The following is a 26329-nucleotide window of genomic DNA, read 5'->3' as shown; positions in this document are numbered from 1 at the left end:
TAAATCACCCAAGCAGAAGTAATTTGCTGCTTTTAAGCCAAAGCCCTGACTAGCTAGAGAGTTGCCTCTAGGAATTAACCAGAACAAAATCCTGATTAAACAACTAATTGGCTTGTCTGCTAATGAAAAGAAAATCGAAGCACATTTCTCTACCTCAAGATACAGAGTTGTAAAACAGAAGTTTTCAGAACCACCTCAGAGATGCTTAAATCACTGACAATAAAATTTAACAAGGTGAAGCCTAGCGAAGGAAGCAATGAGAATATACAAGATCCTGATCCAAGCAGTGAGTCGCGGCAAGCCACAGGACAGGTATGTGCCCCATGGCCCTAAATCACTCCTGATTCACATCATTTCCTGGCCGGGAGAGGGATTTTCATAAATACTGGGATATGTGATTTCCTTGAAGTTTTACCTGCTCCCGACTAAGTCATGGACTGTTCGTCTTTGGGGTTTATCCCCATCATTTTATATATACTGCATATATTGGCTTTAAAATCGACTAATGCGTAGAAGACTCTGTTACAGTTTGGAAAAACCAAGTAAAACTTGTTGATTTTCACTTCTGCCATCATCCAAAATGAAATCATTTCTCAAGTATTAAGCATGTTATATGATCTAGTTCCAACAGAGAAGGTCAAACATCCTGGTCTTAGTAAGCTATATTTTAACGGTGGTTTCTCTAGACCAGAAGCTCAATGAGGAGGAGTTTGCACTGAGGACAACTATCAGTCTTTGAAGATATTTTTTGTTGTCACGGTTCAAGGGTAGGAAGTTACTGGGATCTAAAGGGGAAAGGCCAGAGATGCTGCTATAAATCCTAGAATGTGCAGGAGAGCCCTTTACAACATAGAATTATCCAGGTTAACACTTTAATATTACAAAAGTGGAGAAACCATGCTCTGGAAAATATATTTTCTTAAGGTTTAAGTCTGTTCACCTTTAAAATAAAGATAATACCTGCTTTGTAGCCTTGGTGTACAAACTAGAGATGGTACAGATATAGCATATAGTAGGGCTATTCTTATTACCATTATTAGTCATTTGTGTCTATGACAGATTTAAGTCCAAATGATAATCATATAGTCAACATTCACTTACAGCTATCTATAAAACGATTTTCATGAATTACTCACTAGATTTACCTAAAATCACAACATAAGATTTTTGAAACAAGAATTATTTTCTCATCTAAGAGAACTGGATGAAAGACGTCAACAACAAGAAGGTACCTCAGGGACTGGCATAGCATGGTCTAATGATTCAGGTTTAAATGAGCCTGGTGCTGCTGCTGATAAATTGCTTCAGTCGTGTCCAACTCTGTGCGACCCCAGAGACAGCAGCCCACCAGGCTCCCCCATCCCTGGGATCCTCCAGGCAAGAACTCTGGAGTGGGTTGCCATTTCTAGAGTACATGAAATATCAAGATTACCTAATGTTTGCCCTGGAAAATTTGCCTTCCTTTTCTGATTAACACTGACCGTTTTTGCAGTGGAGAGAATCGGAGAGAATGTGCTTAGCATGGCTTTACGAGAGCGTCCTTGACTTCTTTCTAATTCTTGTGTCAAAATAAATAACTCTTAAATATATAATAATAAATAACTCTTAAATCTCACACTTTAAGAGTTATTTATATGTTTAAAAACTTATAGACTGTCACAAATGTTGAGCTGGGTACTTTGCTTCTGCTACCCTTGTGTTTCTCTCTGGGAAAGTCACTACAGCGATGTTTGCCAACTTGCCAACTATCATGATTATTTTCCCACAGAGCACACAAAAAATAGCTAATACATTATTCTCATGGAGGACATAATAGCTAACAGGAATTACTATGTGCCAAACAAAGTGTTATCCCTTTTCAAGCACTATTGTATTGAACACTCACATTACCCACAGGCCCTGTTGTAATTTGCTATTTACACACAACTGACAAATTGCAGACTGAATTGGAACCCTGTTCTGTCTGATTTTAGTGCCTGAGAGCTAAATCATTTAGGTTATGTTGCTACAGAACAGGAGAAATAGTAGTTGAATCAACTTTTCGAAATGCTTAACCTACAGAGAAAAAAAAGCGGGGGGCGGGGATGCTAGAGACAAGGCAAAAAAACAAAAACAAAAATTCAGGAGTTGTCTTTCCTTCAGAAGCATTAATACTGGAGAGCTAGTCAGAGTAGAACCCGGCAGAAGCGCTCTTACACAGTCTGTGCCATTCTGACGGCCATAATTTATGGATGCTCACTCATCAGGAAGTCTGCCAGCATCACATATCTTAAAAGTCATATTAGGGAATTATTTGTGTCTACTCTTTCCAATAATATGTCAGTAAAAGGAAAATAGTTTTTTCTCCAGTTTCAACGGTGCTAAATGTTAAAATTGACACAAAGTTAAACCTCTATTTTCCTCTACAAAATATAACCTTTTAAAATGACATTTAAACAACACGTTTCTGAAATTCAAATAGAATATTTGAGTCCTATAAGGAAAGATCTAGGAATGAATAAATCAATTTGCATTGTATTTTAACTGTCATTTAAACAGTTAATTCTCAAACCAAAATATCATAGATAATTCAGATTTGTAAATAGCCACTAAATCAAAAATTGAAAATTCACACTTGTCCAAACTCTCTCTCATACTCCAGAGTAAGGCATTATTCACATAAATTTATATTTATGTACACATAAAACTATGATGAAAATAATGAATAATATGATGTAAAAGCACTTGATTGAAGTCAGAAAGCTTTGTCACTATTTCATAATCTATCTAGAGATCTGTTTTCTAGGCAGTTAATCAATTCCTTATTCAATAATATAAGAATAATAATAGCTGCCTTGCCTAACACATATGATGTTACAAGGCTGAAATTAAATCATTTAATCATTTGCTTTCCAGTTTAAAATGTGTCTGACATACAGTGTCTAAAAGTAATGTCAAGATTCATATCAAGGCTTATAAGACTCTCAGGACCCCTTCCTTCTTCACTGGCCTCATATCCTCACATTTTTCCCCTTCTGAGCACTTCTGTGGTCTCCCTTCTCCTATCCACACCTTAGGCTTTTGCTAAACATCCATCCTCTGGAGTATTTTCCACGCCTTGTCCATCTGGAAAACAAAAATCTCATCTTGATTTGTAAATTCAAGAGTCACTTTCTCTCTAACAGTGTCCATCCTTTCCCTTCCACTACAATAGAACTGACCACTCCACCTTTAGCCCCACTCTAGGGTCCACAAACACTTTCTCATCACCTATAACATTTCAAATCAGTTAGATTTGTGTGTGTTTATTTCCCGCGCAAGACTGGGAGCAGCCTCGGAGCCAGTTTTTCTGTGCTTTAACCTTCTCTTGATTCACTCTGTCCCCATAGAAAAATCCTCAGGTATACACTGGCCACATCCAGCAAGATATACTTACATTTCTAGGAAAGCTTAAGTGTTCAGATAAATGATGAGGTAGAGGCAAATGAAATCATGGAGGGAATAAAGAAGAGAGCTATGAGTAAAGACACCAAAGTGCTTTCTTCTCTCCATCATTTTGCCTTCTGTCGCTAAAGACTTAGCTCAGAACCAATGTTCAGGCTACCGGAAGTGAGAACCAGAATCATGAGAAACAAGTGTCAGAGAGAAGCAACAACCACACCGGCAAAAACAGACTGTGGCCAACAAGCTGCTGACGTTGAAGCTGATTATCCGATAGGAGAGCCAGGAATACTCATCTGAGCGCAAGAACCATCATTTTTAGTATATCATAAACAAATGATCAGTTTTGATGATTGGCTTGACAATGAAATGGAAAACTCTTATATTTACATTCAACTTCATTCTTATGTAAAATCACATGTTCAGTTTAGTTCAGTTGCTCACTCGTGTCCAACTCTTTGCAACCCCATGGACTGCAGCACACCAGGCCTCCCTGTCCATCAGCTCCCGGAGTTTACTCAAACTCATGTCCATCAAGTTGGTGATGCCATCCTACCATCTCATCCTCTGTCGTCCCCTTCTCCCACCTTCAATCTTTCCCAGCATCAGGGTCTTTTCAAATGAGTCAGTTCTTTGCATCAGGTGCCAAAGTATTGGAGTTTCAGATTTAGCATCAGTCCTTCCAATGAATATTCAGGACTGATTTTCTTTAGGATGAACTGGTTGGATCTTCTTGCAGTCCAAGGGACTCTCAAGAGTCCTCCAACATCACAGTTCAAAATCAAATATACAGTCTCTTTTTTTTTTTTTTCTCAAAGGGAGAAAACAAAAATGAAAAGAAATCTCTCAAAACCAAGATGCCACCAGTCTCAGCGGAAGAGTCACAGACCAAAATCCAAGGTAAGACTCAAATTTGTAGGAAAAAAAGTAAAAGGTGTATTTCCCTGAAATGTATTGTCTGATGAAGCACAATATTCCTTGACTAGATATTACCTAGGGTGATGTTTGAGACAATGTGAAGATATGGGTATTTACAAAAATTATTTCTTCATTCAGTCATTTATTCAATAGATGTCTTCTTTTTCACCTATCACATGCCAGGCACTGGCCTGTGAATTAGAGATACAAAGATGAATAATTTGGGTCAAGTTTATGTTAATATAGCATATAGTTTTTCAGATAAGTGTTATGAAAACAATAAAACAGACGTGGCTTGTGCATGTGTAAAAGTTCTGTGTTCCTCTGCCAACTCTCCTCCAGAAGTCTTATCTATTCCTAAGGCTAACACATTCATTTCTATATTGATGATTCTAATTTCATATCAGACCAATTGCTTTTTTAAGACCCTGTTCAATATTTTCCAAGTAACCACTTGACAAATATACCTGAATGTTCTACTGCCATCTCAAAGAAAACATGACCGAAATTGAATTCCTTATCTTCTCCTTCAAATAAGCTCCCTCTCCTGATTTATTTCTATTCCTGTTTCTATCTTTTTTTTCTTTTTCAGTCTCCTGGGCTCAAAACCTAATCGATGTTTTATTCCTCTGTCTAGGCTGCCCTACAGAGAAAATTAGCCACCAAATCTTCTTTCATAAGAGTTCTCAAACACACTTCATTTCTTTCCAATCCCAACACCAGTGCCATCCTTGTTAGTAACTCATGCCTGCATGACTCCCAGGCCCTAAGTGATCTCTTCTGATTAGAGCTCTATTTCACCCAATCTTTCTCCTTTTTGTCCAGCCTCAACAGAATTAGCAGATTACTTTTTCAAAATTAATCACTATTTTCATCTCCCATCCCTGCTAGTCTCTTCTAAAGAACTCTGAGTGCCTCAATATTGCCTGCAGGACAAAATCTAAATTACTTCACCTGACTTTGTAGGATCTAATGAAATCTATTCCCAGTCCCTCTTTCTAGCCCTTCTCTCCTATTTCTCCTGAGTAGGAACACAATCACCAGGAAAACACAAAAATGATAGAGGAATCACTAGAACAAAATATGCTATTGTTAAAAAATAACATAATTATTGTTATAAAACTAGGGTAAATGTCTTAGCTTTTCATATATTAGACAAAGGTCTATCGATGATCATTTTTAATGATTCTCTAGTTTTACTAGAATAAATCTTGGGGCTGAGGCACAATTGAGTTTTCACTAGCCAAAATTCCTGTCTATAAAGAGGAAAAATAAGAAGAATATGAAAATTACAAACAAGATTGTAAATAAACAATCACAAGAAATGTTGTAAGTAAACAAATTACTCCAAAGTAATATCAACACACTCAAAAGCTGAAGAAATGGTCCCATTGCCATTATATCTGACTGCTCTTACTCAAGAGAAAGACAAAGGGTCTATGTGAAGAAAATAACAATTTAACAGAAAAATGTAGAATAATCTTGAATAACTGGAGGAAAATAATATGTTCCCAGTTTGAAAGATAACATTGTGGAAATAAAAATCTATTTTTATAATTAAGTCATATTTCTATTTTTATTATTGCTCTAGTTTTATTGATTTTGTTTATTTATTTATTTTGAAATATAGTTCTAGATTTTTATTGTTCTTATAGAATGAAGAGAATATTTACTTTTCTCTATAGAAATCAGCTATTTTGTCTGCTATCATTCTTTTGCATTTTCATCTCCTCCAAGATAACAAAAAAAAAAAAAAAAAACAGTGTTTCTCAAACAGCCAGCATTTACCATTAACTTACCTAAGAAGAAAGAAAAAAAAAAAAAGTGAATGTTCGGCAATGTTTTTCAACATAAATGTAGTTTAATATCACCTCCTAACTCATTGCTAAAGCTAGGCTCTTCAACTGTTAGATTATTTGATTTAAAATATTTACTATGATGTGTCATTGAAAGGAAAACATTTAATAAGCATAAGACTCTATTTCTGATAAAAGTTCACATATATAAATTTCCACAGATAGTAAGACTCCTATACCAAGAGGATATAATTTAAAAAAAAAAAAAAAAAAAATGTGTTCTTGACATTTTTTTCCCTCCCATTTTTTGCTTTGCTGAAAGTTTTCACTTTCATCTCAGGTTCAGAGTTAACAAAATAAGCCACTCATCTACAAATAAATAATGCAAACATTTGTTAGAGAATTATCTAGCTTATTTTAAATAGAAAGAGAAACAGAAAGAGCAGAAAATACATCACCAAACTGGGTTTTGACCAACAGTCAGCGCTGGGAAAGGGTCCCAGGCAGCGAGGCTGCACCCTGGGTGGGACTTCAAAGACTGCAGTTCGGGGTTCCCGCTTATAATCCCAGGACGGACACTGATTTCAGCATCCATCTGTGACCAGTTTGAAGCTCTGGATTCATGTTAGTTTTAGCGCGTAACACTTGGACTGCTGCTAAGGCTGGGACCTGGTTGCCCTGGCCCCCTCCGGGTCTCAACAATCTCAAGACTCCACCCCCTCCCCATCTTATCTAAGGTGCTGCAGGTCTTGCACTCCCAGCAAACAGTCACTCCCAGCCTGGGCAGTGTCCAGGCAGGTTAGAAGCAAGGTCAGAGGCCCACTCGGCTTTGTCTCTGAAGCCTAAACAAGACTATTTATTTAATTTCCCTAACACCTTAATGAAAACAAAACTTCAACCGAAAGACACCTCTCTCAATCTTGCCTTATTCCCACGTCCTCCTTTAGAGTAAGACTGCTTGAAATAGCTATATATACTTGTAGTCTCGGATTCCTATGGTCCCTTTCTTTTTTATTGAAATATAGTTGCTTTAACGTTCTATTAATTACTGCTGTACAACAGTGACCCAGTTACACATACTCAGTTATACATACATTCTTTTCCATATTATTTTCCATTATGGTTTATTATAGGATATTGAATATCATTCCCTGCACTATACAGCTGGACCTTTCTCTTTCTTTTTTTTTTTTTTAATTTTTTTTTTTTAATTTGACTGCACCTGGTCTATCTGCAGCACGTGGGAACTACTTCCCTGACCAGAGATCAAACCGAGGCCCCCTGCTTTGGGAACACAGAGTCTTAGCCACTGGACCGCCAGGGAAGTCCCTGCACATCCTTTCTACAAAGCCACCCTACGGCTGGGCCTTACTGCTTGTCCATTCCACATGGACTAGTCTGCATCTGCTGATCCTGGGCTCTCACCAACCCTCTCCCACTCTCTCCCCCTTGGCAAGCACCAGCCTATTCTCTGTGTCCCTGATTCGGTTTGTTTCATAGTTAGGTTTATTTGTGCCATAATTTAGATTCCACATATCAGTTCAGTTCAGTTCAGTTCAGTCGCTCAGTCATGTCTGACTCTTTGAGACCCCGTGGACTGCAGCACGCCAGGCCTCCCTGTCCATCACCAACTCCCGGAGTTCACTCAGACTCACGTCCGTCGAGTCAGTGATACCATCCAGCCATCTCATCCTGGGTCGTCCCCTTCTCCTCCTGCCCCCAATCCCTCCCAGCATCAAAGTCTTCTCCAATGAGTCAGCTCTTCACATGAGGTGGCCAAATACTGGAGTTTCAGCTTTAGCATCATTCCTTCCAAAGAAATCGCAGGGTTGATCTCCTTCAGAATGGACTGGCTGTAAGCGATACCATATGGGGTTTGTCTTTCTCTTTCTCACTTATCTCACTTAGTATGATAATCTGCAGTTGCATCCAGTTCAGTTCAGTTCAGTCGCTCAGTCCTGTCCGACTCTTTGCAACCCCATGGACTGCAGCACGCCAGGCCTCCCTGTCCATCACCAGCTCCCAGAGCTGCATCCATGTCACTTCCAATGGCGTCCTTCATTTCCATGGTGGCATAGAATTTCATTGCATATATGTATCACATCTCCTTTACACATTCATCTGCCAGTAGACATTTAGGATTTTTCCATGTCTTGGCTATTGTCAATAATGCTGCTATGAACATGGAGGTACGTGTATCTTTTTGAATTATAGTTATGTCTGGATATATGCCCAGGAGAGGGATTGCTGAATCATTTGTTAATTCCATTTTTAGCTTTCTGAGTAACCTCCATTCTGTTTTCCACAGTGGCTACATCAACTTACATCCCCACCCACAATGTAGGAGGGCTCCCCTTTCTCCACACCCACTCCATCTCTTGACATCTTCTTAGCAACGATTTAAGAACATTATTTAATCTTCAATTTTTTTCAAAAGGAATAGAAGGTTTTTCTGTAGATCATATAAGAATTGTCACTGCATACAATGAACTGTGGTTAACAAAGGGAGATATTGAGGAAGAAACACCCTACAGGAGGAATCAAATCTACATAAGCCAAAGGAAGAAAAAACCCACAAAATCGTCAGCATCATTCAATTAATTCAAGATGATTCAACTATAATTCTGTTTTATTATCACCTTTTTTAGTTTTTATTGAAGTATATTTGATATACAATGTTGTGTTAGTTTCTGGTTTGCAGAACAGTGATTCAGTTATACATAGATTGTATATATATACATATATATATATACACACACATATATATACATATATATATACACACACATATATATATACATATATATCAGAGAAGGCAATGGCACCCCACTCCAGTACTCTTGCCTGGAAAATCCCAAGGACGGAGGAGCCTGGTAGGCTTCAGTCCATGGGGTCGCTGAGTCAGACACGACTGAGCGACTTCACTTTCACTTCTCACTTTCATGCATTGGAGAAGGAAATGGCAACCCACTCCAGTGTTCTTGCCTGGAGAATCCCAGGGACGGGAGGGCCTGGTGGGCTGCCGTCTATGGGGTCGCAGAGTCGGACACGACTGACGTGACTTAGCAGCAGCATACGTATATATATATATATATATATATATATATATATATATATATATACATATATATATACACATATATATACACATATATATACACATATATACATACACATTCTTTTTCATATTCTTTTCCATCATGATTTATCACAGAATATTGAAGGTAGTTCCCTATTCTATACCATAGGACTTTGTTTGTTACCTACTTTATGTATTGTACCTTGTATCTACTAATCCCAGACTCCTGATTTATCCCTCCTCCACCTCCTTACCCCTCTCATAAACCTGAGTTTGTTTTCCATGTCTATTTCTGTTTGGACCTGGGGAAGGGAAAGGCTACCCAATTCTGGCCTGGAGAACTGCATGAACTGTATAGTCTATGGGATCGCAAAGAGTCAGACATGACTGAGAGACTTTCACTTTCACTGGCTATCTGTATGTCTTCTTTGAAGATATGTTTATTTAGGCCTTCTGTCTATTTCTTTGTCTGGGTTGCTCGTTTTTTTCTTATGAGTTCTATGAGTTATTTGTATATTTCAGAAATTAAGTCCTTGTCAGTCACATCATTTGCAAGTATTTTCTCCTGGTCTGTGGGTTATCTTTTCATTTTTTATGGTTTCCTTTGCTATGAAAAGGTTTATAAATTTGATTTAGTCTCATTTGTTTCTTTTTGCTTTTATTTCTATTTCCTTGGGAGCCCTAAGAAAACACTGGCATGATTTATGTCAGAGAATGTTTTGCCTAGGTTCTCTTCTAGGAGTTTTATATTGTCATGCTGTATGAGCCTTTAAGCCACTTTGAGTTTAGTTTTGAATATGATGTGAAGAGGTATTCTGACTTCATTGATTTACACACAGCTGTCCAACTTTCCCAGCACCACTTGCTAAAGAGACTGTCTTTTTTCGTTGTACATTCTTGCCTCCTTTGTGGAAGGATTAATTGACCATAGGTATGTGGGTTTATTTCTGGGCTCTCTTCTGTTCTGTTGATCTGCATGACTGTTTTTCTGCCAATATCATGCTATTTTGATTGCTGTAGTTTTGCAATATTGTCTAAAACCTGGGAGAGTTATGCCTCTTGGTTTGTTTTTTTCCTCCTGATTGCTTTGGTAATTCTGCCTCTCTTATATTTATATGATTCCATATAAATTTTAGGATTATTCATTCCAGTTCTGTGAAAAATTCATGAGTAATTTGATAGGAATCACATTAAATTTATAGATTGCTTTGGGTAGCATGACCACTTTAATAATGTTAATTCTTCAAATCAAACAGTATGAGATATCTTTCCATTTCTTTAAATCACTCTGTTTCTTTTATCAATGTTTTTATAGTTTTCAGCATATAAGTTTTTCACCTCCTTGGTCAGGTGCATTTCTAAGTACTTTGTTTTTTGATGAGATCTTAATAGGATGAGCAATTTTATAATAGTAATGGTCTCAAGTCTGTGGTTCTCACATAAAAATATAAACTTAATGGCATGAAACCAAGGATCACATCTTCAGGATTATAAGTTTATTCTTTTTATATTTTATTCAAAGTGTATTTGTAAGCTTAATTTTCATGATTGGTAATAAAAACTCTTTGTGGAAGCTTCATTTAACAGAGGAGCTATTTGAGTAGGAAGGAGAAAAACAGCATCATTTAAATTTGTAAACTAAGCATGTCTTCAACATTTTTATTAGGAATAACAGATACTTTGTTTTGAAAAAGTAAAAGCAAAATTATTACTGCTTAAAGATAGCATCTTACACATGGTTGGTATTTTTGTGTTCTTCACTTCAAAACATGCAGGTGCAATGTCATAATATCTGCAGATGTTGATTTCTGATTATAGAACTCTTATCTTCTGCCGAGCATGGTTTAATTTATATCTGCCATGGAAATGAAGAATGCAATATATTTTGGATTCAAATAAAGATAACTTACTAAAGTCCTCTTTTGATTACAATCATCTTTCTTAGGATTGCACTTCATTTATGTTACATTAAATGCTTCTTTAAATAAATGTTTTGGTACCAGGAAGGAATATGTAAATAACTTACCTAGTGATTCCTGATGCTGTAAAGTGACTCTGTTGTGTGGAAGTGGATCAAAATTAGGTGCCTATTGCCAGCATGATGTGGTAGGTTGAATAACGCCCCCCTCAAAAATGTCCACACCCCAATCCCCAAAACCTATGAATTTCTTACCTTACATGGAAAAAAATTGCTAATGTGATTACATTAAGGATCTTGAGAATCAGAATATTAGTCTGGGTTATCCAGGGGACGTCAGTATGGTCAAAGGGTCTTTACAAGTAGAAAGCAAGAGGGCCAAAGGCTGAAGAAGGGGCTGGGATGAGGGAAGCAGAGGTTGCATTGATGTATTCTGAACATGCGGGAAGGGACCCTGAGCCAAGGTATACAGGCAGCCTCTACAAGCTGGGAAAGATGAGGAAGCAGATGCTCTCCTAAAACCTCCAGAAAGAACACAGTCTGTCCTAAAATTTCTGACTTACAAAATTTCTGTTGTTTTAAGCTGCTATATTTGTGATAATTTGCTATAGCAATAGAAAACTGACGAATATGGCTTCAAAACACTCCATACTTTTAAAGGTCACAATTAAAAAGATTTTTTTCTGTCCAGACAATCATGCAATCAGTACTAAAGGCAGCGTTTTCTACTAGAAAGGGCATTGATTTTAGAGTTTGACACTCCTGAATTCAAATTATAATTCCACTACTTACTAGTTTTTCTGTGACCTTAGTCAAGATATTAAATATCTGACTCAGAGCTTGCTCATATATGAAATAAGGATAATACTGTCACGACTAGGTTGTGGGTATGAATTTAAATAATATAGGTAAAGCATTGAGCATTGAGGTTTGTAAATTCCAGTGTTGACAGAAGTCAGGGCATGTGAGGATTGCACATGCCTGATCCAAAGATCCCCGAGGCCACGCGGCTCCTACCAGTTGCTGCCACTTGGGGATATGGGTCACATGCTTCCAGATATTCCATCTCCAGTCTAGAGAGACTGCAAAGACAAATCTTAGCTTGAAATGTCCCAGTTTTCAAACGTTGACTTTGTAAATGTTCACGGATTCCCCTTTTTTAAATCACTGAAGGAAAAACTGAATTCTTGTCAAATGTAACCCATATTACCATCCCGTGGCCTCTAACCCACCACGTGTAGGTTCTCCATGTTGCTCAAACCTGTGGCCATTGACAGCCCTCAACAAGATGCTTTTAGTTCTCCTCTTAGCCTTCCCTTCCTCTCCACTTGTGCCTTTCAGCCCAGACTTTGTGCTGAGAACAGACTACAGCTGTGGGATACCCCCAAATCCTCTGGGCCAAACAGCTCACCACAAGCAAGATCCCCGCACTCCAGGTCCAGCACAGTGCAGGTCTGCAGAGCATCCCAGGCCTCGCCAGCTCCCTCCATCTATCCAAACTGACGTAGCCTGCATCTCAGCTGATTCTTAACAGTTTGAACAGAGATCCAGAGAGACAAAAACAGCTCTAGAGCTTAAACTACTCTAAAAAACAAAACGTTAATTTTTTAAAATATAGACCAAATAAAGAGGGACAATCCTAGCTTATTTAAACAAGAGACCCTTCTTTGGGCTTCCTGGGTGGCTCAGACAGAAAAGAATCTACCTGCAGTGCAGGAGCCCTGGGTTCGATACCTGGATCCAGAAGATCCGCTGGAGAAAAGAATGGTTATCCTCGCCAATATTCTTGCCTGGAGAATTCCATGGACAGAGGAGCCTGCCGTGGGGTTGCAAAGAGTCAGACACCACTGAGCAACTACACCACTCTTTAGTCCTTGGCAGTAACAATTAACTTGTACAATTTAACTTGCCTTATGTGGGATAGAAAAATAGACTATCTACTGAAATCTAATTTATAAATATCAGTAAATTCCCCATGTAAGAGCAAACAGCTTGACTGGCATCCAGAAGAGGAACTACTATGGTTAATTTTAGCATTATAGCCCATTCTCTGTGACTGTCAGTCCTATTCACCAGCTAAAGGCAAGGTGGGAATATAGAAACTACAACAACAACAAATGAATGAAATTTTTATTAAAATTTCTCCAAGCATGTTTCTCTGCTTCATCTGAAAAGAAATAGTCCTACATAGTATATAACTAGAATTATAGAGCTCACTAAGGAATATTCTTTCAAAAATGATACCTAAGGTAGTGATGGACAAAAGAAACGAGAAATGAATAAACTTGGCATGTGAAATTTCTGAAAATGTAGTCTAGAAAAAAAAAAAAAATACAGTGTCTTTTATGGTTTGAAATGAGGAAGAAAAGTCCCAACCATGCTGGGTTGGCAAGGGACAGAGGCGTAATCAGGGCACCTTGGGTGGCAAGGGCTCACTGTAAGAAAACGTGTGGATAACTGGAACTGAAAAAGCACTCTGGGGACAGAAGCTGTCTCAGGGGCTAATTGCCTTCTCTGCCTCTTGTTCACGGTCAACATGGCTTCAGTTCTCGAGATGGCTGTGTTCCTGTCTGCGTATCTCCTCTGGACTGCTCTCCCACCATCTATTCATTTCCTGGTCCATAGTCCAGAGAGAGTGGCCTGCCTGACTCAGATAACAGCCATTGTTCTCAGTGCGCAGCCTCCATTACAGCATGGCGGTCACCCGGCAGCTGCGGACCGCCATCTTCTCTCGCGCGCAGAGCTCTGGGCGCCCTCAGGAACCGTTCCTGCATGTGACGTAGCGGAAGTGGGGGGCTGTGTTGGCTAAAAGGAGAAGTTAGGCAGAGAAATCATACTCTGTTTTAAATAGCAAACAGAAGAGCAGACTGGGATCAAATACCTCAGTGTCCATCTTTTTTTTTTTTTTTTAACTAAAAACCTGAGACTGTAACCAATGTGAGTTAGATGGGTGTTTTTCCTCCTTTATTATTTTTTGGACAAAATGCCATTTTTTGTAGCTTGAATGATTTAAATATATTTGCATAATTCAGTCACATCGAACTGTTTTTAGGCTTCTTTCTACTAAAAAAAATATAGGAAATCGCATTCTGCTTTCCAAATCCCTGGAATCCTTTCTAGTAAAAAAAAGCTCCTGTGTACCCCACACACATTAATGCTGTGCAGACACGAAGGAGTTAATATAGTTTGTTTTTTTTTTAAGATAATTTTAATTTATTGTAGTCTGGCTGGTGGAACACTTTGTATTTATATTGCATTTTTCTCAAATGCAGTTTTTATCTAATCCTCACAGAAATCCCCATGACAAAAGTATTTCTCATTTTATGGATGAGGAAACTATTATAGAAAAGTGACTTATCTAGAGTCACCCAGAGAATTAGTGATGTAAGGATTAGAGCTCTCTATTTGGTACCTAGCACCAGTAAATCACCACTTTCCTTAATACCTACACATAAAATGTATTTTCTAGATGAATTATTCCCAACAAGATGTTCTGGAAATCAAGCATGACGTTGAGAAAGAACCAGAGCTGATTCTGATACAGTACCAAAGCTACCTTATATGGATCTGTATTCTTTTTTGTTTGGTATTATTCCTTTTTTTACTTATGGAGATGCATGTTAAAGCAAAATCTGCCTAAATGTAAAAATCCCTTCAGGACTTTTTAGCATGTTATGGCTGCCTGGAGGAACTCCAACCGCTGACCAGAGTCAAGGACCTCATCGACACTCTTGGCACAGGCTTCTGCCTGCGCACCTCCAGCAATGGGGCCGTCACTGCCTCACAAAAATGTGTGTTTCACTGTTAGACAAGTTTAAGAATGCTTGAGGTTTGTTTGTGTGTTTTATAAATTCCGTGGATAGATTCCTCCTGTGCCTTCTGGACTGTGTGAAATAATTTTATTTTCTTGTCTATTTAATTGCCCTTCAAAGAATTGGAAATAATGGCTAGGTTGCTAGTTAATCTTCAGTACCTTAGCTAAAGAACTTAAGTTCCTCAACCATACCTCTAATAAGAAGGTTTCCAGAACTCTCACCTACTCTGATTCCTTCTCCCTTAGATTTTGAAAAATTGCATGAGCACTTAATATAAAGTACTCCCTTTTTCTATTCTGTGACATTTTAGGGCACTCCATCAGATTCCATTGTATATGCCTTGCTATAATGTTTGTCCGCTTCCTCCATGTCATTTGACAATCTGCAAAGATGTAATGAAATTTCAAGTGTGATCAAAGTGCTATGTTATAATTAAAATTATTCTAAGGACACTTATAGTCTAGCAACTATAAAATTAATCACAAGCTGAGTCATAAAATAATCTTGGGTGCCCATTAATCATATGCTTCATAAACTGTGTTATTCACTTTTTAATGCCAAATGTTTATTCATTAAGAGGAAAATAAATATCATTCATGCATCTAACCAGGGTACTCAGATTTAGTCTTTATTAATTCATCCAGCAACTAGCACTCAGGTATTGTTGGTATCTAATAAAAAGAGCAGAAGCAGAAGATATTAAGAGGTGGCAACAATACACAGAAGAATTTTACAAAAAATATCTTCATGACCCAGAAACCCATTGAAGATGTGATCACTCACCTAGAACCAGACACCCTGGAATGCGAAATCAAGTGGATCTTAGGAAGCATCACTATGAACAAAGTTAATGGAGGTGATGGAATTCCAATTGAGCTATTTCAAATCCTAAAAGAGATGCTGTGAAAGTGCTGCACTCAGTATGCCAGCAAATTTGGAAAACTCGGCAGTGGCCACAGGACTGGAAAATGTCAGTTTTCATTCCAGTCCCAAAGAAGGGCAATGCCAAAGAATGTTCAAAATACTGCACAATTGTACTCGTCTCACATTCTAGCAGAGTAATGTTCAAAATTCTCCAAGCCAGGCCTCAACAGTACATGAAACAAGAACTTCCAGATGTTTAAGCTGGATTTAGAAAAGCCAGAGGAGCCAGAGATTAAATTGCCAACGTCTGTTAGATCATCAAAAAAGCAAGAGAATTCCAGAAAGACATCTACTTCTGCTTTATTGATTACACCAAAGCCTTTGACTATGTGGATCACCACAAACTCTGGAAAATTCTCAAAGAGATGGGAATACCAGACCACATGACCTGCCCTCTGAGAAATCTGTATGCAGATCAAGAAGCAACAGTAGAACCAGACATGAAACAACAGACTGGTTCCAAATTTGGAAAGGAGTATGTCAAGCCTGTATGTTGTCACCCTGCTTATTTAACTTGTATGCAGAGTACATCATGCAAAATGTCAGGCTGGATGAAGCACAAGCTGGAATCAAGATTGCTGGGAGAAACATCAATAACCTCAGATATGCAGATGACACCACCCTTATGGCAGAAAGTGAAGAGGAACTGAAGAGCTTCTTGATGAAAGTGAAAGAGGAGAGTGAAAAAACTGGCTTAAAACTCAACATTCAAAAAACAAAGATCATGGCATCTGGTCCCATCACTTCATGGCAAATAGATGGGGAAACAATGGAAACAGTGACTGACTTTATTTTCTTGGACTCCCAAATCACTGCAGATGGTGACCGCAACCATGAAATTAAAAGATGCTTGCTCCTTGGAAGAAAAGCTATAATCAACCTAGACAGAATATTAAAAGGCAGAGATATTACTTTGCTGACAATGGTCCATCTACTCAGAGCTATGGTTTTTCCAGTAGTCAGGTGTGGGTGTGAGAGTTGGACTATAAAGAAAGCTGAGTGCTGAAGAATTGATGCTTTTGAACTGTGGTGTTGGAGAAGATTGCTGAGAGTCCCCTGGACTTCAAGGAGATCCAACCAGTCCGTCCTAAAGGAAATCAGTTGAATATACATTGGAAGGACTGATGTTGAAGCTGAAACTCCAATACTTGAGCCACCTGATGGGAAGAACTGACTCATTGCAAAAGACCCTGATGCTGGGGAAGATTGAAGGCAAGAGGAGTAGGGGATGACAGAGGATGAGATGGTTGGATGGCATCACAGACTCGATGGAGTTTGAGCAAGCTCCCAGAGTTGGTGATGGACAGGGAAGCCTGGCGTGCTGTAGTCCATGGGGTTGCAAAGCATCAGGCATGACTGAAGGACTGAACTGAGCTGAACTGAATAAAAAGAGGTTTGTTTTTGGAACAGAATCCATAATGTATTTGCTGTTTTAAGAGTTAGAAATTTAACTAAGTAATAAGGGCAGCTGCATCAAATATTCCAACCAATGAAAGCATTTTCAAGTCTTCTTTTTACATTCATCCAAAAAGAGCCACTTGAACCAATGCCTAATTAAGAACCTTATTCCCAAATTAGTTTCTTTATTTGAATCCCTCCCTTTGCAGCAGTTATTTAGTGCCACTGATAAAATATAGAAGGTTGATAAATGTCATCAATCGTTTCCTCTCTTGAAGAGGAAAGCAGGTGTTTCACACCTACACAGGTCATCACCAAGCCCTGCTACAAGGGGGTCAGACAGTCTGGAGGTGTATTACTGAGGCCCAGCTGGAGACAGAATCCTCCAGGTTTTTGGAAAGTGCTCAGTTCTCACCCTTGCATATTCAGTAAAAGCAGCCATATCAGAACACTCTGATATCTGCCATGGGTACACATTCCAGGGCCAAATTTGACCAAGTATCCTGATGAGATCTGGCAATTGTTAGACAATGTGCAAAGAGCACAGTTGGCAGGAAGGCTCATTCCGTTCATTTGTGCAGCTACAAAAGAGGGAATCCTGCTGTCCCTGTGTGAAGCTGGGAACAAGTACAATGCCCAGCTCACAAAACTTTACCCAGATGCCAGTGCACGGTTTGCCATGTATTTTGGATTTCTCTTTCATGACGAAGATGATGCAAACAATGTGACCATCTGTTCCCACAAACAAATAACATGCTGCAGAGATGAAACGACACCCACACTGACTGTGGTTGATGGAGATCCTTTTGTTTTCAGTTCTCAGAGGTATTTTTTTTTCAGTTGTTCTGCTTTGAATCCAAGAATGGAAAATGACTGGTTTCTCATCTTCATCAATAAGCTATGATTGAGGATTTATTTTATAATTGAAATGCTTATCCACAAAGCAAATTAGGCTATAATTAATTTCTAAATAGCCCAGATTCGTCATAATGGAGCATCGTTTTAGAAAGGCTTGGTAATGTCTAGAGGAGACCTGGTAAGATGTGAAGATCTGCTTACTTAGTTTAATCCAAATGTTGTGGAATGAAGAAATATTCTTTATTAGAATGGAAGAAAATAACTGCTGCAAAATGATTGGTCATGTAACTGGTACTAGCAGAAAAGTAACACAGCAGAAATACATATGCTGTGGATTGAATTAGCAATGGAAGAGGAGGAAAAGGATAATATAACTTATACCCATGTGCCTCTATAAGAAGTCGTCACTAAAAATCTCCTAAGGAATATTCTGTTTTACAGATTCTGCCTCTTTTATATTCAGGAGGGCTTTATCTGAATTCTTTTATTCATTTTTCATGTTCTACTTCAATCCTAATATTCTTTGGGGGACAGGTATTCCTAGAAATTCATATGTGCACAAAATAGCTCATAGCCCTTTTTCGATCCAGACTCCTTTGATGAGCTCACGTTAACCCTAGATCCTCCCCATGGAAAAAAAATGCATACACAACATATAGTCTCAAGAGTTCCAGTCCAGGAATGTACTGGACATCCACAGCCAGAGGTTAAGAACTCTGCTTTAAAATACCATACAGTGATTGCCCCCAATATCTGTAGACATAGGAAAAAGAGTTGGCCATCTACTTTCTTAGGCAGCAATACATAGCACAGTGTCAAAGATCTGGAAAATGATTCTGGGAGGTGGATAAAAAATAGATATGACTTGATCCAAATACATAAGGAAAATTCTTCTCTTTATTTCTATTCAAGTTTTTTAGTACAAAATGACATGTGGAAAGTGTGTGTTTCCTATCTTCCAGCCAAAATTACTTTAATTTCAAAACAAAGGTAAATAGATGCAAAATGAAAAAAAAATCATCTTGGAAAATCCAGGAGTTTGTTGTATATTGTGTTAGTCACTCAGCCATGTCTGACTCTTTGCAATCCCATGGACTATAACTCGCTGGGATCCTCTGTCCATGGAATTCTCCAGGCAAGAATACTGCGGTGGGTTGCTATTCTCTTCTCCAGGGGATCTTCCCAACCCAGGAATCAAACCCTGATCTGGCCACATTGCAGGCAGATTTTTTACTGAGTCAGCAGATAATTTTTTTTAATTGCAAGTAATGACTTTATTCTTGAAACGTTCTTGAAAAGCTTAGTATATTGAAGACTTTTAGATGGATCATAGCAATTTTGATATTAAAGGACTTGTTTGGTGAAAACTTTTGTAAAGTAAGTGATCATCTCCTCATTTATCAGTTTTGCAAACCCAAATTTTCAATACTGTGTTGGCTTAAGTCTTTAAAATTAAAATGTACTATAATAAAATAAGAATCATTATTTGTGCTTTGATTTCATTTCCTAAACATAGTACATCCAATTAAAAATAAATTAGAAACTGAATAATGAATTAAATTGTATTCACTGTATTTCTTTGCTCCCTCTATATTTTCTTTTTATATTAAACAATTTACTTTCATTAAAATATTCTCTAAAATTCAAATATTTACCCATGAATTGATTATTCTCTGGGTAAATTACGATTTAAACTATATTAATTGGAAATTGTATTTGTAGGTTTGAATGAAAAAATAAAAAATGAATCAAACACATGATTAGCTTGCATTGCTTCTTCAGGAAAGAGGTCATAGCTAAAATGATCAAATCAAAAATCATTTTTATCGAAAAGCAAAATTAGAATGCAAAATTCTAAATACCAATGGCATCCTTTCTGCCTATTTTATTTTTCTGAATTTCTGATGAATCAATTTCAGCCATAAATTATGAATACTTTAGCAAACTGAAAATGCCTTTTGAATGTTAATTATGTTGAATATTAATCCTTATTAATCTCAGCTTTGCTAATATCAAAAAGAAATTATACCATGTGAAATTTTTGTTTCATAATGCACCACATTTAAGTGTATTTTTTAATCATTCTGAAGGTTCTGCATGTTATTAACATCTCCTGAATAAGATCCTACTTTGTTCAGAGGAATCTGAGAGGAGGTGTTCTGGAGAAGACTATCCTGAAAAAACAAAGCAAGCATCATCTGCTGTCCAACACAGCTGTATGAAGAGTGGCATATATTCTTCTATTTATATGTTGTTTCTTTTCCACAGATAAAGTCTCTGAGAAAAATACACATGAAGATAAGACCACAAACCCTGACTCTCAAAATCCAACAGCATCAACTGGAGCAAAACCAGAGCAGAAGGAAATGGGGACAGGGAAAGAAGACCCGGTCAGGTAAGAACTCAACAAAACACCTAATTCTGCACTCTGAAGTTCAAACAGCTAGTCCTCACGGAAACGACTGAGCGACTTTCACACTTGCCCGGTCCTCACTCTAGCTGAGCACAAGCCTGAGCACAGGCCGGGAGAACTGCAGCAGTCACACGGCACAGGGGACCCGGGCCGGAGCTACAGCATGGTTTCTGTCTGTCCAGCTCACTGTTCCTTAGCAGCCCGCCAAAGCCGCGAACCAGGACCTTTAGGCAGCCAGTTGGCCACAGTCCATAGCACACCAACAAAAACATTGTAGTCACGTGTCTGAGTCATTAATATCATCTTGCCAACAGCCTACATATTTACGAGACTTGAGTCTTTTTAAAGGACTTGAAGAGAATGTATGATTCTTCTCTGAATTCACAAAGAAATAGCTACTTCAATACTGCAAACATTTTATTGTTCCAGAAGATTATTATTTCCTTTCATCTGCTAGAGAAAGTGTGATATGATAACCAAGAATAATTACAGGAAGAGATAATCTTTATACCACTGAAGGAATACAGTTATATAAATACTTCCCACAAAGTTACTGGAAATATCACAAAGGAAATGGCAGTTTCCATGTGAATCAGCGAATCCACAATAAAACCCAATCTGAAGCTCCTTCACTTGGCCACCACTTGACATGTTACTATGTGTCTGGTGATCCAATTTGAATTGCTTGACTATAGTCAATATAATTGAAATAAGCATACCCTTCTTATTTGTGAGGCAAGAAGAGCTGTCATTTATAAAAAAGTGAAAAGTACCTTTGCTTCTCCTCCACCCCCTATTTCCCACTTCTCTCCCAGCAGCCCTACTGTATTAAACTGTGAGCTGCCAAGAGGTGTTACAATGATAATCTGAGACCCAGTGTATTGGGTTGAACAACAGGCATCAGAAAGAGTGCATTTTCAATAAGTATAGATTTGACGGTATAAGAAAATAAATTCAAGCTTACTCTACCACACATACAAAAAATAGCTTGACAAAAATTAAACATGACATTTTATTTAGGCAGAGAGAAGATACTTAAACTCTGAAGTAAATATTAGACTCTCAAAACTGAGATAAGTATTTATATTATACCTGTAACGGTTGGCGTTTATAGACGGTTTACAGTCCTTTTGGTGAGCCACTGCTATCTTTACTGCAAAGACAAGCCGCCAAGGCACAAAGAGGTTAGTTAGTTCGCCTCTAGTCGTAGGCTCAGCTCCGCCAAGACCAGACAGCGGAAGAGTCAGATCCCGGAGTGGAACTCTCCCTGCCTCCCACCAGTACACGCGCTGTTAATCAACAGCTTAACTTTTTGAACTGATCTCTCTTTCTAGCATTTATTTTAGTATATTTTATTTTTTGTAACAACCAGGACGTTAGATAGTTTTTCAAAGGACTGAAGTGAAAGCCGCAACTAACATTTTTCGGGATGCATTCTTCTTCACCTAACAGAGTACTTTCACTTTTCTGAAGTAGGAAAATGCAGACCTTTCAGTTACTCAGAAAATGGGTCATATCTTAAACACACAAAACTCCTGGACATGGCCTTGTCTGTTACCCCAGTGCATAGTTTCCTCCCCTTCTTCCTATCTCTCTGCACCAGTCCCATTTCAGACTCTGGTACTCATGAACTGATAACTCTCTGCAATGTTCGATTATTCATTTGGTAATATGGGCTTCCCAGGTGACTCAGACAGAAAACAATTTACCTGCAATGCTGAAAACCTGGGTTCAATCCCTGGGTCAGGAAGAGGCCCCGGAGAAGGAAAGGGCAACCCATTCCAGTTTTCTTGCCTGAAGAATCCCATAGGTAGAGGACCCTGGCAGGCGACATCCCACGGGGTCACAAAGAGTCAGACACAACTGAGTGACTAATACTTTCACTTTGCAATATAAGCAGCAAAATCTCTTGAGAATTACTGACAAACTGAGTAGACCCATGTTAGTTTAAAGCTCTGGCTTTATAGCCAAACACACTTTTCCTCAGGATTGCGGGAGAACCAGTTACATTGAAGGAGCAGCTTAAAAGGGTGCCTGAAAATTCCAGTGTCACTTTTGACTAATATGACTAGAAATCCTAATTTTAAATCCCGTGGAGGACTTACCAAAGCCTTCCTCTTTTGATTTCACAGGCTTCAATGGTACCACATCTTGAGTCCTAGAGAGCAGAGGTTTTGTACATAACTAGAAAATATCAATGGTAAAGTAAATTTCTGTTAAAAGTATTATTTCATAACACTCTCAATGAGTAAAAATGATTTTGATATCTTCAGTTATTAAAAATCAACAACTTTACTTCACTCTGTATAATAGGCTCCAGTTTCATCCACCTCATTAGAACTGATTCAAATGTATTCTTTTTAATGGCTGAGTAATACTCCATTGTGTATATGTACCACAGCTTTCTTATCCATTCATCTGCTGATGGACATCTAGGTTGCTTCCATGTCCTGGTTATTATAAACAGTGCTGCGATGAACATTGGGGTACACGTGTCTCTTTCAATTCTGGTTTCCTTGGTGTGTATGCCCAGTAGTGAGATTGCTGGGTCATGAGGCAGTTCTATTTCCAGTTTTTTAAGGAATCTCCACACTGTTCTCCATAGTGGCTGTACTAGTTTGCATTCCCACCAACAGTGTAAGAGGATGCCCTTTTCTCCACACCCTCTCCAGCATTTATTGCTTGTAGACTTCTGGATCGCAGCCATTCTGACTGGTGTGAAATGGTACCTCATTGTGGTCTTGATTTGCATTTCTCTAATAATGAGTGATGTTGAGCATCTTTTCATGTGTTTGTTAGCCATCTGTATGTCTTCTTTGGAGAAATGTCTGTTTAGTTCTTTGGCCCATTTTTTGATTGGGTCGTTTATTTTTCTGGAATTGATCTGCAAGAGTTGCTTGTATATTTTTGAGATTAGTTGTTTGTCAGTTGCTTCATTTGCTATTATTTTCTTCCATTCTGAAGGCTGTCTTTTCACCTTGCTTATAGTTTCCTTTGTTGTGCAGAAGCTTTTAAGTTTAATTAGGTATACTAACGCATATATATGGAATTTAGAAAGATGGTAACAATAACCCTGTATGTGAGACAGCAAAAGAGACACAGATGTATAGAACAGGCTTTTGGACTCTGTGGGGGAGGGAAAAGGTGGGATGATTTGGGAGAATGGCATTGAAACTGTATAATATCATATATGAAACGAATCGCCAGTCCAGGTCTGATGCTGATACTGGATGCTTGGGGCTGGTACACTGGGATGACCCAGAGAGATGGTATGGGGAGGGAGGAGGGAGGGGGGTTCAGGATGGGGAACACGTATACACCCGTGGCGGATTCATGTTGATGTATGGCAAAACCAATACAATAGTGTAAAGTAATTAACCTCCAATTAAAATAAATAAATTTATATTTAAAAAATTCAACAACTTCAAACCTGGGCAACGTCAGGTTTTAAAAAGCTTCCTCTCCTTGAAAAACATTAAGGATTTGATTGATTGCAGGTGCTAAATATAGAAGCTGTGTGAATGACACTCTCACCTTAACTTTTTGAACTTAAAAAAGTTAGATTATTAATATATAAAACTTAAAGCCAGGTTTCTTACTCTAAGTACATCTATTTTATCCTCTGACCTAAGCCATGGGTTGAATAGGAATTATGTGTCTAAGCTGATTGATTAGTATTGGGGAGAATGCTTGTTGTAGATTTTCCTGACTTTGTGTGTAAAGTGCACTGTGATAGTATTGATTATGCCTTTAGTTTCTGTCACACTTAGCAAAAGATATGCCAGAAGTAGACAACAAGAGAACCAACAGGATATAAATATATTTTTAACAACAAGATTGTTGTTGTTCAGTCAATCAATCATGCCCATCTCTTTGTGACCCCATGGACTGCAGCATGCCAGGCTTCCCTGTCCTTCACCATCTCCTGGAGCTTGCTCTAACTCATGTCCATCAAGTCAGTGATGCCATCCAACCGTCTCATTCTCTGTCATCCCCTTCTCCTCCTGCCTTCAATCTTTCCCAGCATCAGGGTCTTTTCCAGTGAGCCAGTTAGTTCTTCACATCAGGAGGCCAAAGTATTGGAGCTTCAGCTTCAGTATCAGTCCTTCCAAGGTATATTCAGGTTTGATTTCCTTTAGCGTTGATAGGTTTGATCTCCTTGCAGTCCAAGGGACACTGAAGAATTTTCTCCAACACCACAGTTAAAAAGAATCAGTTCTTCAATGCTCTGCCTTCTTTAGAGCCCAACTTTCACATCCATACATAACTACTGGGAAAACCATAGCTTTGACTAGATGCATCTTTGTTGGCAAAATAATGTCTCTGCTTTTCAATATGCTGTCCAGTTTTGTCATAGCTCTCTTCCAAGGAGCAAGTGTCTTTTAATCTCATGACTGCAGTCACCATCTGCAGTGATTTTGGAGTCAAAGAAAAGAAAGTGAGTGACTGTTTCCCCGTCTATTTGTCATGAAGTGATGGGACCGGATGCCATGATCTTCGTTTTCTGAATATTGAGTTTTAAGCCAAATTTTTCACTCTCTTCTTTTACCTTCATCAAAAAGCTCTTTAGTTCCTCTTTGCTCTCTGCCATAAGGGTGGTGTCATCTGCATATCTGAGGTTATTGATATTTCTCCCAGCAATCTTGATTCCAGCTTGTGCTTCATCCAGCCCAGCATTTTGCATGATGTACTCGGCATAAAAGTTAAATAAGCAGGGTGACAATATACAGCCTTGACATACTCCTTTCCCAATTTGGAACTAGTCTGTTGTTCCATGTCTAGTTCTAACTGTTGCTTCTTAACCTGCATACAGGTTTCACAGGAAGCAGTTAAGGTGGTCTGGTATTACCGTTTCTTTAAGAATCGTCCAGTTTGTTGTGATCCACGCCGTCAAAGGCTTTAGTGTAGTCAATGAAGCAGAAGTAGATGTTTTCTGGAATTCTCTTGCTTTGTCTATGATCCAGTGGATGCTGGCAATTTGATCTCTGGTTCCTCTGCCCTTTCTAAATTCAGCTTATACATCTGAAAGTTCATGTTCACATACTGTTGAAGCCTGACATGGAGAATTTTGAGCATTACTTTGCCAGCATGTGAAATGAGTGCAGTAGTGTGGTAGTTTGAACATTCTTTAGCATTGCCCTTCTTTGGGATTAGAATGAAAACATACCTTTTCCAGTCTTGTGTATAAACAAGACTTTATGTATATAAAGAGATTTATTTTAAGGAATTGTCTCCCATAATAATGGAGGCTGGGAAGTCCCAACATCACCAATCAGTGAGCTAGAGACCCAGGAGAGCCAATGACATAGTTCAGGTCTAAATCTGAAAATCTCAGGATTGATGGTACAATTCCAGTTCGAAAGCTGACAAGCTCAAGACTCCAGAAGGCACAAAGAGTCTGAATGCAGGAAGAGCTCTTGTCCCTGCCAGGAGGAGTCCCTCTCACTCATAGGAGGGTCCGCCTGTTTGTTCTGCTCATGCAGGCCCTCAGCTGATTGGACACACAGCTGTGTACTCTGGCTGTGGCTGTGAGGGTGCTATGAATGACTTTAACATTTGAATATGTAGACTAAGTAAAGCAGAGTGCCCTCTCTAATGTAAGTGCCCCTCATCAGATCAGTTGAGGGTCTGCATAAGTAGAAAAAAATGGCTGACCCTCCTGTGAATGAGAGACTCCTCCTGGCGGGGACAGGAGCTCTTCCTGCCTTCAGACTCTGTGCCTCCTGGGGTCTTGAGCTTGCCAGCTTTCAAACTGGAATTATGCCATCAATCCTGAGACTTTCAGATTTA

General features: G+C 38.6%; 1 protein-coding gene across 1 annotated transcript in view; it reads left to right on the top strand.

The window, feature by feature from the left end:
• Nucleotides 202-26329, top strand: part of CNGB3 (cyclic nucleotide gated channel beta 3) — a 183556-nt gene continuing 157428 nt past the window's right edge. Inside the window, exons 1-3 of the mRNA XM_005689259.2 lie at nt 202-312; nt 4239-4320; nt 20395-20521. Of these exons, the coding sequence (XP_005689316.2) occupies nt 202-312; nt 4239-4320; nt 20395-20521 (320 nt within the window). The remainder of the gene's footprint in view (nt 313-4238; nt 4321-20394; nt 20522-26329) is intronic.

The sequence above is a fragment of the Capra hircus genome, chromosome 14 (assembly GCF_001704415.2).
Source record: "Capra hircus breed San Clemente chromosome 14, ASM170441v1, whole genome shotgun sequence".
NCBI lineage: Eukaryota > Metazoa > Chordata > Mammalia > Artiodactyla > Bovidae > Capra > Capra hircus.
This window is presented reverse-complemented; position numbering and strand designations above follow the sequence as displayed.